Source organism: Aplysia californica, unplaced genomic scaffold (genome assembly GCF_000002075.1).
Source record: "Aplysia californica isolate F4 #8 unplaced genomic scaffold, AplCal3.0 scaffold00205, whole genome shotgun sequence".
Lineage (NCBI taxonomy): Eukaryota > Metazoa > Mollusca > Gastropoda > Aplysiida > Aplysiidae > Aplysia > Aplysia californica.
Window position 1 is genome coordinate 418,196 of NW_004797475.1, and position 13,590 is coordinate 431,785.

The 13,590-nt window shown below is 38.9% G+C and overlaps 1 protein-coding gene across 1 annotated transcript in view; it reads right to left on the bottom strand.

The window, feature by feature from the left end:
• Positions 1-9,297, bottom strand: part of LOC101855727 (exportin-5) — a 40,628-nt gene extending 31,331 nt beyond the window's left edge. Inside the window, exons 1-6 of the mRNA XM_005099193.3 lie at positions 8,942-9,297; positions 5,177-5,298; positions 3,917-3,989; positions 3,486-3,623; positions 2,340-2,522; positions 1,549-1,740 (exon numbers count right to left, since the gene is read on the bottom strand). Coding sequence (XP_005099250.1) covers positions 1,549-1,740; positions 2,340-2,522; positions 3,486-3,623; positions 3,917-3,989; positions 5,177-5,298; positions 8,942-9,103 — 870 coding nt within the window. The 5' untranslated portion in view covers positions 9,104-9,297. The remainder of the gene's footprint in view (positions 1-1,548; positions 1,741-2,339; positions 2,523-3,485; positions 3,624-3,916; positions 3,990-5,176; positions 5,299-8,941) is intronic.
• Between the last annotated feature and the right edge of the window lie 4,293 nt (positions 9,298-13,590).

Below are 13,590 nucleotides of genomic sequence, written 5' to 3' on the forward strand. Positions count from 1 at the left end.
CAGGACTGTTTTGCATGTTTTTAAGCTACATTGTTGAATATTTTAGTGAAATTGCGGTGTTTACACTGGATTCCTGGAACAAGAGTGTGATGTGTGACCAAACTTCGAGAGATGGGTCATTTCTAAGGCTATAGATTTAGCTTTTGGGCTTAGTGATGACATTTGGGGTGTCGTCATGCAGCCGTACAAGACTGACTGACGTACTAGAAATTACATTGTCCTAAGAGCAAACATTTTTAAAATCATGTGTGCTCTCTTTACTCAAACAAATAAAAAAACATGTCCTTGTTCATCTGTCTCACTCAAAAGTACAGATTTTTTCTTTGTTGGCATGATATGCCTTTTTCCAATACATTGTGTCATCATTGTTATGTACAAGTAATATTTGTCATCATTGCTAATATCAATAAGTTTTCAACATATATTTCATACATGCAAGATTCATTTAGAAGCAAAATACGCCTTTATTGATCTGTGCATCTCATAGTGCAAATTTGTTCTTTGTAGGCATGATTTTACCTTTTCCTAGTATGTTTTGTCATCACTGTTATGTACGAGTACTGTTTGTCATAAATAACCACATAATTGTGATCGTCCACTGTCTTTGATATGACCTGATATCAGTTTCAAAGCAAAAGAAACCTCTCCTGGTTTTTTTTTTTTATTCTTAGAGTGCGCATTTCTCTCTGGAGGCATGACTTTGTCTTTTCCTATACATTGTGTCATCATTGCTATGTACAAGTCATGTTTGTCATCACTGTTATGTACAAGTCAGCTCCATTGATTTTGTGCTTTTGCCTCATATCAGTTTTAAAATTGTTTTACACATGTGTTTTTCTGGTACTGAGGCTTTGATAACTGTATGTGTACAGCCTTTCACTATTGTGATGTGTTGTCAATGATAATGTCCAATGTGTGTCCTTTCTTGTACATAACAATGATGACATGTTCTGAGCACTACGTCATTGTCACAAAGCTTGTCATTTATATTACCATTATAAATGGTGTTCATAGTGTACAAAGTCTTTGTCTACTAAACAAATGGAATTTAAAGTCCATAATTTGCCTTGCTGCTTAACTGTTTTTGTCATCACTGTTACAAACAAGGAATACAGTGGTTGCCAAACCAATAGACCCATATCTCCAAACCCCACATCTCCTTGCTCTGATACTCTAGGAATATGAGCACTAAATATCAATCTGTGACTGACAGAAAAAGAAGTCAAATTGGTAAGAAAATTTTTTTTGAAACCACTGAGTCTCAAGAGTCTCACGTTTTGGCAATGCTCATATGTCACTGGCTTATCTCAGATTCATATAATCTGAACACATAGAGAGGGCGTGTGGCTTCATCAGCTCTAAGAAAATCCATATAGCCACCATCAGTTGGCCTACATCAAGCTAAAATGCAACAAACAAACAAAAAAAGAAGAAATGTTAAGATCACATATATAAGAGGGATCTATTTACTAAAAAAAAAAGAGATACAAAATGTGTAGTGTGTCCCAAACTTCTGGGAGACCACACCGGTAGCAGATGGTATCTCACCTTTCTGCCCACAATGAGCAGCAGGCACTCAGAAGCAGCCAGGCACAGTTTCTCGTCCAGCAAGAGAGAGCAGATCAGCGGCAGGAGTCCCGAGTCTGTGATGTGAGTGATGGGAACCCACTCCACAAAGCCTGTGAGGGTCTCAAGGATAGCGCGGCAGATACGGCAAGCCTTTTCTCTCTCCTCGTCAGTCTGTGGTGAACGGAACAAATAAATATAATATTCCAGAGAGGGATAAACCAAAGACTGGGTAGAATCTAGATTTGGATGCATTAAATCTTTAAGAAACAATGACAGGCTTCAAGAGCACAACAACAGTTACTTTTATCAAATATATAAGGAATGAATACAGGCATAGGCCCGGTGAAGAAAACACTATGGTGGAAAGAAACTGTCAAAGAAGCCATCAGAGAGAAAAACAAAACCCCAAAAATGTATATAATATGGATTAAAAGTTAATGTGCCAGCTTAGAAAAATTACAAAATGAAATCACCAATACAACTTCACACACTCCTGTCCCCTCAAATGTATTATTCAGTAGTGGTTATTAAACTGGGTTAGACCAAACAATAGGGATTCAATGAATCAGTCTTAGTGTTCAGGGGAGGTCAAGACACACACACACATACCCACTGTATGTTTGTGTCCCTGTTTCATTCACCCAACTTGAGCGGTTCGGTTAATGCACATAATATGTGAAACTTGCAGGATCCAGTACCTCGAAAAAGGTTAAGAACCAGTGCAATTGAGTAACACATTGTCCCTAAAACATCAAGAAACTTTCACCAACCTTAGCTCTGTACTTTTCCAAGCTGCCATTAAGTGTGTACAGGAAGAAGGAGAAGATTGAGGACATGGCTTTAGTGAGGGCCTGTTGGAGATCTTTCCGTCTGGGTTGGGGGACTGTCTGGAAGCGTACAATGTCTTCAGACAACCTGAGCAGAACCTGAAGCACCAATTCTGTCTGTGTCTCCTGAGGATTAGCACACAAACAGGTTTTGCTTTTTCTTTTTTTTTCGGTAAGTGTTTTACGGCGCTCGCAACTGCATACGGTCATATGAGCGCACGGGACACATACGGTCATATGAGCGCACGGGACACATTAAACATTTTCAGTAGGTAGGAAATTTGGAATTTTGCCTGGGTGGCAGCCAAAACCTACTCTAATCGATTTTAGACCACCAAGAGACCTTTAAAGAGCGCAAATTGCACACGGAACCTCTGAGAGTTTTTACCCTTGTCTGAGAAGGCTAGGTGGAGATATTTCCTACCAGAAGATCAGTAGTGTGGCTGAAAGACAGCAGCAAGGAGCCAAGGAGTAGCAGAAGAAAGGCTGCAGAAAGAGTCAGGGACCCAAAGGTGGGGGTAAAGGAGGTGAGGGGGTGGGGGCACAAAGTGGAGACGAAAGCAGACGACAGAACATTGCTTGAGAGCAGGAAAGGAAGTGAAAAGGAGACAATTTTAGAGAAGAAAATTTTTCGGCCGCTACCTGGATTTGTAACCTCTAGGCCACGTGAGCCCCCCTTTGCTTTTGTTTACTCATTCACTCTCTTCATAGACAATGAGCTGAAACAAAAAGTTTACACTAAATATCAGAATTCACATCTGAGCCTTGGTTTTTCTTTAACATGTTTTAGGACATACACTCCCCCTTCTTTTCTTTTATCATACACATTTCTATAATGACAGCAATTATGAGAGCAACTAAACACACTTCGTGGGAAAAAAAACACATACAATCATAAGACCTCTGAAAAAAAAACTTGCTAGTTTCAGTTAAAAGAGAAGTTCACTAAAACAATAACAGTGATTTATAACTGGGCAATACAACAGAGGGAAAGGGAAGATGCAGAACCTATCATCTAACATCCTTTATCCTACCACCAACTTTGAATCAGCTGAGAAGTAAAAATGAAAACGAAGCTGCTTCACAAACCCCATTTTCACAAAGCTGTGTGAAATCTGCAAAGAGATTTTCCCACAACTGTGGCCATTCTCTTTTGATGAGCTCCACCAGAATACGAGACACTGCATCCTTGATGTGCTGCTCTTCGACAAGGATGTCATTGGTGCCCTGAGGAGTGGAGTAGAAAAATACGGCTGAAAATTTGTGCCATGGTAAGAAATTGTATGTTATGATTTGAAACACTGAATAAAGTACTATTTCAGAGAAATCTAGTGTTGTTAGTTTTAGAGCAAGTGTGTGAAAAGAGAGATAGTGAGGGTGGGAGGAGGTCATTCTTTCTATATTTCATGGTTATGGATTAAATTAAAGCAGTCCTGACCCCAGAGATGATGACATGTTATATGAGAGCACCAAATGAAAGTGATCACCACAGTTGCACTTACTTTAAGAGTAAAACTTACTTCATAAATAAGGTTCAGAGCACTTCTTTTCAATGCTGTCCTTTTCGTATCATTTACTTCATGCCAACGATATCTGGGAAAAAAAGAAAGGTTAAGACTTATACAAACTGGCTCATGTTAATATCATCACCATCATTCACCATTGTCATAATATATGCGAGGCATTGTGGTGAAATCAGGCGTTTGCTAAAATAATGAAATTGAAGAAACTCACAAGTTTCTGTCCATTTGGCAATTTTTATCGATTTTTTGTTTTTTGACTCAACACCTTTAAGGTCCATTTAAAAACCCATTTCTGTGTGAATTTTTGTGAAAAGTGTTAATTTAAGGCACAAAATTGTAAATTTGCAGTTTCAAAAGACTCTCAAGATTGGGAAGTCGCCAAACTTTGGTGGCCATTTTCTCGCTTATGTTACCTCTGAAACCAGGCAACCCACACATCCTTCAATCGCAAATATCTCGACTTCTATTCATGATATAATATGAGTATTTTTCAACGAAAGTAAGACAAATGAACAAAAAAGTTTTAAGATGAAAACAATAACTATAAATGCACAAAAATTGACGGGAGCCTGATTCCACCGCGTCCTGACAAATATGTGAGGAGTGCTGACAAAATGAGTTACTTCTCGCAATCCACAAATGGAAATATTGGCCACAATCGACATAAGGGTCAAATTTGTAAATTTTCTATTGATGCCATATTCTTTAACTATAGCCTTTTAATATTTCATACTTATAAATTGTAAAACCTTCACCTATACTATAAGCGTGATGTACCTATTTCCTTAAGACTTGAATCCGAGAAGTAACTCATTTTGTCAGCACGCTTCACATATGTCAAAATGTTATATCGCTTTTTAAAAAAGCAGAAAACTTTTATTTCATACAGGACACGTTTACGTTAATACAAAATGTTTAATTCATCTAAATCGGTTACCATGTTAAGAAGAGGAATGGAACTAGGGCCAATCAGTACGCCTCATCAAACTCTACAGAACACTGGATTTTAAAAAAATAAAAAATTTTGACATTCTACGTAGAATGGCATTGATGATATAATATGCAAACATTACTACTACAAAAGACTATCACTATCGTGAATAAGTCATTTTTTCCAACTCACGCCACCAGAAATAGTTGCAGTGCCCTGAGCATGGCTTAGAAAGTGAAAATCAATGTTCATTATAAAAAGTCCAAATAAATTGTCCGGAAAATAAGAAGAAATTTATCACTTTTCCCTCCAAACAACTGACTCACTTGATCCAGTGCTCCACGGACTGTAAACCAAAATGCCTGACAACAGCTGAGTATTCTTTTCGGGCCAACTGAAGACCACACTCGATGCAATCAGGACAGTTCTCCTTGAAGTCTTCACAAACCTAAAGAAAGGACAGAGAGATATCAAAGATTTTTTTTTTAAAGACATTGAAAAAAGTGTACATGCAGCAAAAGCAACACCCTTTCCAGTGCTAGAAGAGCTCTCTCTCTATCTGCACTGCTGAGTGTGCTGTGGGTATCTGGTATGCCCTTGAAATGTTCAACCCATGTTTTGTTTCATTCATTAATTCAATATCTTCAGTTTCACACAGTTGTGATGAAGAGTCCCCACTCTCTTGCTGTGAGATCACATCATTTATTTACGGCCGGGTCTATGCGCACGCAGTTGTGTGCATAGAAATTCAGGCTTTGCTATACGCATGCAATTGCGTACAACTAGTACAAGGTAATAATAATAATAATAATTGCATTTATATAGCGCATATCCACGCTCAAGAGCATGCTCTATGCGCTTTACAACCATTATTACCCCAGCAAACCCTCTGAGAACACTCAGAAACATTCTCGGCTTCCGCGGAAGCATACAGTGCAATCTGCGGATTTCACGCGCTCAAACACTACCAAACTGACAAGATCGTTCACTGTCTATAGCCGGGTACCCATTTCCACCTGGGTGAAGTGAGGAAAATTTGTGCAAAGTGCCTTTCCCAAGGACACAACGTCGGGCCCCTGACGAGATTCGAACCCACGACCTTACGGTTGCGAGTCCGAGAGCTTAACCACTAGGCCACCGACACAAGGTATCATAGTTCGCTATACACATACATAATTGTGCACAAGGTATCATTGTTTGTTATACACACGCAATTGTATAGACACATTGAGTCTTTACGCACAGTGTCAGAAGGGACATTGAATCTACAAGAAAGGCTACTATTGAGTGATTTGAAGGAAAGCCACCCAGAGTTACATTCCATTATGTTGCTATGCAACCTCACGTTTTCTGTTTTTATGAGGCAGTTTTGAGCTCGAAATCTGAGGAATCCAAAAAGTCTGAAAAAATTAAAAGTAACAAAAGAACAGTTGTACTGGCTGCATGAAGATTTCTGAACTTCTTATCTCAAGAATTAGGTACAAGAGTGAAGACTCGGGTTATTTATCAATTCTTATCCTCTCGTCTTTACTTTACTAACTAAGCACGTTTGGACGAGCGACAGAAAACGGGAAACATAATTCTGAGGGGCAAACTTAAAGAAGAGGGAAATTAACGGAATTGTATGGCAAAGCACGATACTTTGCACGCAATTGCGCGCGTTTGGCAAAAAAAGATGTTTTGGTGCCTGCAATTGTGAGCGTATTATAGCAAAAAAATGTGTTGGTTCACGCAATTGTGAGCGTATTATAGCAAAAAAATGTGTTGGTTCACGCAATTGCGTGTGTGTATAGCGCAAAATTTGTTGATGTACACAACTGCGGGCGTAGTCTACTAGAATCTAGATTTTTACTAATTTCTAGACACTCCCTTTCTTTACAGGCAGCTAAAAAACAGGAATTTCTTCATTTAGTGAAAAGAGCAAAGAAGGTAAAGGTGTCTAGAGATCTAGTGAGTCGTGACTGAAAAACTGAGCCAGCCTGTAGACTGTAGAAGTATGCTTTTTCTCTGGTAAATGTAAATTTGGACTATTAACTACTTTTATGACATGATGTGTTGTGTAGTATAACTGTGCAGTAACTGTTTGGAGGTTAAAAAAAAAGAACCGACTGTTTAGTTATTGGGCTGGGTTGATCATGATCTGAGTGACAGGAAGACTGGTTGGTGATTTTGAAGTTTCGTTCGTTGAAGTCCAAAGCTGAACGCCAGAGACCCTAAATTGCCAGGTGATCGTTGAGGAGTGAACTAAGCATGAGACTGGAAGGAAACACTAAAGCCAGAGAAAATCAAAAGTCAAGCAAAGAATGGCGCTTTTTTCGGCAGTCCCCCCAATTATTATTCGCTTGTTTAGACCCCAAGAGTCAAGAGTAGGGGGGTTTCAGGCCCTGACCTAATAAAAATAGCAAACTTAAGTGGCTATTCTCCGGCATCGCGCGGTCAATAGATCGGAAGCTATTCTCCGGCGTCACGTCGCCAGGCTATTACTAATAATCTGTCGGTGCAGATTTGTAAATACCGTACCTCTCTCATCTGTTTGTCTTGGGAAAAAATTCCCATAACTTCACCACTTCGGGCCACTTCCATTGATATAGACGATAGGTTTTCAGAAACAAACTGCCTCAATTCCTCTAATCTAGAATTATGTTAGGTGACGCGAGTTCATAACAAAGAGAGAACATACGAAGAAGTTACATTTTCACGGTTTACAAAAACGGAGATACGACAAGAAAGCACTGAAGTCGCAAAATATCAGTTAAATTTATCGAAAATTATAACAAGAAGAGATAAGTTAAACAGCAAGCTATACTAAATGACTAGACATGATTTCAGAAACAAAATAAATTTTGTTCGTTTTAAAAAGAAACAGAATAATTATTTTAAAATTTAATAAGCAAATTGACGACCCAAATAAATGAATAAAGTTACGTTAGACAATTATCATAGATAAAATATATTTAAAGGTAGGCTTACTAGGCCTAGAGATCTAGTTATTATCTCAAAATCTGCGCCGACAAATACATTGTAATTCATAGAGGTAATAGGGGGTCATGAAAGAAGCCACCAGAGGCAAACGTAATGGAATACAATGGATCCCTTGGCAGCAGCTGGACGACTTGGACTTCGCCGATGACCTTGCACTGCTTTCTCACACACATGCTCAGACGCAAGAAAAGACCAAGGAACTCAACAGCCTATCAAGGAGTGTTGGCCTACGTATACATCCAGGCAAGTCAAAAGTAGTGAAGCTAGGAAAAGTTTCAAGCCCTGCTGTGACAGTGGAAGACACTCCCCTGGAAGAAGTGGACTCCTTTACCTACCTTGGAAGTGTCATCGATGGTAAAGGTGGAACCGAGGCAGATGTTAAAGCAAGAACCGCCAAGGCAAGGTCAGCCTTCAAGCAATTATCAAAAGTCTGGAAAGCAAGCAACATTCACTGCGCACCAAGATTCGACTCTTTAACTCCAACGTCAAGTCTGTGCTCCTCTATGGCTGCGAAACTTGGAAGACAACGAAGACACTACTGAATAAAGTCCAGACTTTTATCAACAGATGTATGAGGAGTATTCTAAGAATTAAGTGGCAGGATAGAATAAGAAATGAAGAGCTGTGGAAAAGGACAGGACAAAAGGATATAGCAGTAGAAATAGGACTAAGAAAGTGGCGATGGATGGGACACACCTTAAGAAAGCCCAGCGGAAACATCACAAGACAGTCACTGCAGTAGAACCCACAAGGAGCAGGAGTCAGGGGTAGGCCACGGGAAACATGGAGGAGATGCGTGGAAAGGGACATGAGAGAAAATAATGAAGCTCACTTGGATCGTGGTTGGAAGGATGGCTCGGGACAGAGATAAATGGAAGGAGCTTGTATGTGGCCTATACCCTGCCAGGGGTGAAAGGCATATTGATGATGATGATGATAGGTAATAGACCGGCAGCCTGACGCCGGAGAATAGCTTCCGATCTACTGATTTCTTCTAATGTCTTATGATAGTCTTTGAAACTCTTTGCTTTTGGCCTGGATGTAAACAAATGGATCGTGGACTACGAAGGGAACTACAAGATCACCTGAAGACTTCCAAAATTTATTACCGTATGAGCAGCTTGTCGCTGTTCATTCGTTGCAGACAGATCCATGATGCACTCCAGAGCAGAAACTACCGTCCTAAGCGCGGCAGCAGTCGCCTCAGGGACAGGAGCAGCAGCAGCAGCAGCAGCACCACCGGCGGCACCGGGTCCGGCGGGGCTAGCCATTTCTGATAAATTACTGTGTTTACTCAGTTTTCACGCCACTATCACAATGACAAACAACCTAAATACAATGGCTGTAGAAACTTTACTTGAAATTTTCTTAAATGCAGGGGAATAACAGTTATTACCGATGGCCGAACAGTTAAATCAACCAAAACACACCGGACAACACACAGACACACCAGTTACAATTTACAAAGAGAAACACGGAAGTTGCTGTTTTTAGTCAAAAGACTTCTTGTTAAAGATAGTTCTACAAAAACGACAAAACAAACCAAATATATTTTATTTGCAGTTCTCCGTAGTAGAAATTACAGTAAAAAATATTGTAGGCTCCCCATAATAGATGTAATTATTTTTTCTTCTTTCTTTCTTCTTTTGAAGTACTAATGCATAGGAAAGAAGCTTGCTGAATGATGCTCCCCACAGTAAACTCTTCAGTGCATGGAAATTATTTAACCTTTCTCGGAAGTCACAAGTCACAATAACGAAAGTAAAAGTAAAAAGTACATTCTCAGTGTTCCTGAAACTTGTTGAAATTTTTAAAGGTGAACATAGACTCTCTTTGGCTGTCTTTCTTTTGAAATTTTAAAGGGAAGTTGTTTTCATCGATTAATCTATATTCAAACAATGTAATATTCTCCCCGTCCCATTCTTCGTTGCTGTGGTTTCTACTGTAGTGTAGTCTTCATCAACCCCCATCAATGCGGCATCAAATACGATTGTGAAACGTGAAGTGAAGAAAGGATAAAACGTGAGTGTTGCATCATTTAACTTTTGTTGCCACCATTCATGGCTTGAATGTCTTTCTTTGGCTTTTGGATGTAATGGTCGACATAATGTTCTGCTATAAATCTAGCCTAGGTAACCCTAGGTAACAAGTGCAACTTGTTGAAATAAAATCTAACTAGATCTAGATATATAGATATAGATATATATCTAGATTTCTAGATCTACTAACATTGCCACTGCTGGTATTCTTCTTGATCTAGGGCCCTGCCTTGCCATGATTCTGACAGATGAAACCTTGGTCGCAGTGACTTTCACTGCGCCGTAAACATAGTTTGCGGTCTACGTTCACAGCACCCTGAATGTGAATCATCCACTACCTACTGGCTCTTACCTGAAACGTGAGGACTTTCGTAACGAGCAACCATTTGAGACAGAGTAGAACAGAGGGTTAAGGTTAGGTCTCTTCTTTGTTGGGGTGGTCAATCGTTTCAGAAGTCCTTCCACTTAAACGCTACGGTTCCTCAAAGTGAATGAGGAAACAACACAGGAATGCTCCTGTGAAAAGTAATGCAGTGGTGGTCCGAATGCAATGGAGTTAAAAGAGGGCAAAGGTGGGCACAACAAAACAGCCACTGTCGACGAGGCCTCGCTCGCTCAGCTTGCAGAACACGACTTCGATCCTCTTCCCGTGAGTGGACCCGGCAACGATCGACAATTTGAAAATAAAAGTCGTTTAAAAAGAAACAAGGGAGAATGGAAGAAGGCCAAGGCGGGAAGAAGGGTGGGAAGGGATGAAAAATATAAGAAGTAAAAGCAAAAAGGGTAGGGGTTGAAGTGAACAAGATAATTCTTAAATTGCAATAATATATAAAAACTACATTCAGGGCCGTGTGAACATAGCCTGCGAACTATATATATATATATATAGTGAATGTAGTCACTGTGAACTTTAGTTGGCTGTAAATGAGATAATTTATTTTTGTGCTTCGATTACTTAAAAAATTTATGTCCCTCATATCAGATGAAAAATTAGCTTGAAAATGGCAGCCGAAGTTTGTCAATTTTTTTACATGTGGAGTTGTTATAAGTGTCATCTTGAAGCTTGTTCTGTATTCCATTTTCATCTTGAATAGAAATCAAGATATTAGAGATTGAAGGAAGAGGGGTCGCCTTGTTTCAGAGATTAAATTATCAAGAAAATGGCCACCATAGTTTGGGGACTGCATATTTACTCTGTGCTTTAAATCAACGTTTCTCTGTAAAATCAACTCACAACTGTTTTTAAATTAACATGAAAGGTGTTGAGTAAAAAAATAAAAAATGTCGATAAGAATTGCCAAACAGAGAAGAAAAAAAATGCCAGTTTCTTCGAATTCTTTATTTTGATGAGCACCTGATTTCATGATGATGCCTGTCATTTTTCATTAACACCCACATGTTAAGAAATGTAGTGTATGTTTAAATGGACATAAAAAATGTTGAGTAAAAAAAAAAGTCTGATAAAAATTGCTCAACGGGTAAAAATGTACGAGGTTTTTTTTCAATTTCTTTATTTTGGCAAGCGCCTGATTTCACCACGATGCCACACATATGTGTACAGATTTAATATACATGTAACCGTTAAATTTTGGCCCAAAAAATAGAACACCATACTGAGAACTAGAACTGAGCGAAGAATCGATTCCGGAACCGATTCTTGCGATTAGTGCTTCAGAAAAAATTTCCGATTCCATTTTAAATAAACCAACGATTTTCAAAATACTTTATTTATTTAAGATTTTCTTCTTTTTATTAAAAAATCATTTTAAAAAACTTGTTGATGCCTCACCGTGTTTCGAAATCGAGGTTATCCTGAAGCTGCTTGAAGCCGACCAGGTAACCAGAACTGGTTAGGTGTTGGACTCATCGGAGATAATTGCTATTTGCCGGTGGTAGTCATGTAATTGCCTTGGTGTCAGAACCATTGTAAAAAATCATGGACACCCGGAAGAAATCCCATCAGTGAAAAGAAATTGGGTTCGGACTCGATTCCTGCGATTCCTGTAAATTGCAATAATCGGGAACTGCCCACCACTACTGAGAACACTGTCATTGAGTATCTTTGGATAACTCTGCCTTTTATACTCAGATACAAACCTTCATGTACTCCTGAGCTATGTCTTAGATTAATGCAGCTCTTTACATGATGCTTGAACTTTAAAGCAGTAGAAGACAAAGGGAGATGGGTATGTAACCTCCTAAATGCAGTAACATTATTATTTATTTGAATATTCATGAGGCATTCATGTGAATGCTGAGGGATATATCGAAAAATGTAGAGATACTTTGATACCATCACTGTTATGACCTTGCTGATAAATGTCTACTTGCATTTTTCTAAAGCTGGACTTTGTATTGGGAAAGGGACCAAACTGTTCACACTATAGACACAATAGATGGCATGCTTTCTTTAATTCAAGAAGATGTTTGAAACCAATACATGTATTGATAAATGTAGAATAAAAGCGAGGAGCTCTGGAATAAGAGGATTTTGAGTCATTCCGACATCCGTGTGTAGTCTGTAAGTTTTGTTTATAAGTGAGGAAATGTAGCCTAATGCTGAATAATATGTATAGAGAAAGCACTAAAACGGTATCTTACATTCATTAGGAATATTAAGATAAGATAAATAAATCTTTATAAAATTGTCCAAATGCTGGGATATTGGTTTGGTGTTTAACCTCACACACACAACACATGCACACACATACATACACATTAAACTAGCAACTGTATTATTTATCAGATGAGTTTTAGGGGGGTATGTGTTTTACGGTGCTCGCAACTGCTTAAGGTCATATGAGCGCACGATACACATTAAACATTTTCAGTTGGTAGGAAATTTGAATTTTGCATGGGTGGTGGCTGAAGCCTACTGTTAATGATTTTGAACCACCATGGGATCTTTAACGTGCGCATCTTGCACGTGGGACCTCCGAGATTTTTCAGCCTTGTCCAAGAAGGCTAGGTGTAGATCCTACCTACCGTGAGATCAGGAGTGTGGCTGAAAGACAGCAATAAGAAAGAGCCAAGGAGTTAGTAGCATTAGAAAGGCTGCAGAAAGAGTCAGAAGCCCAGAGGAGGGGGCAAAGGAGGTGAGGGGATGGAGGTAGAAAGTGGTGACGAAAGCAGACGACAAAACATTGTTAGAGAGCAGGAAAGGATGTGAAAGGTGAACATTTTTTAGAAATTTTCTGCCGCTCTCCGGGTTCGAACCTGGGACCTATTGAATGAGAGGCGAACTGTCGAACACCTTAACCTCTAGACGGCGAGGGCCGCCTCGGCTGAGTTTGCTGGGTTTTTTTATTCAAAGAGGTGGCATGTGATTTAAACATAATGACAAATTTTGTGTTTTGTAATAACTGTTTGATGAGTAAGCCTATAAATAATTAATTACTGACATAAGCCTTGCGATGATCATGTCATGAAATCAAATGAATTATTGCATGCCATGAGTTGTATCTGTTTTACTGTGCAAACCAATCAAAGTAAAACTGTAAAAAAAGTAAACTTTTACAACTAAACTCTTTAACTGTGTTTGATTATATTAATACATTTAGATCCTAATGTACTTGAATATGAGAAAAACTTTCTTTTAAACCAGCTTGAAACTGGGGCGAGTTGTAGTTTCACTCAATGTCAATATTGCTTGAAAATAATTATGTTTTGGTACACTTTTGTGATTCTATTTTTTAAATTTAAGAATTACATCCCCCCCC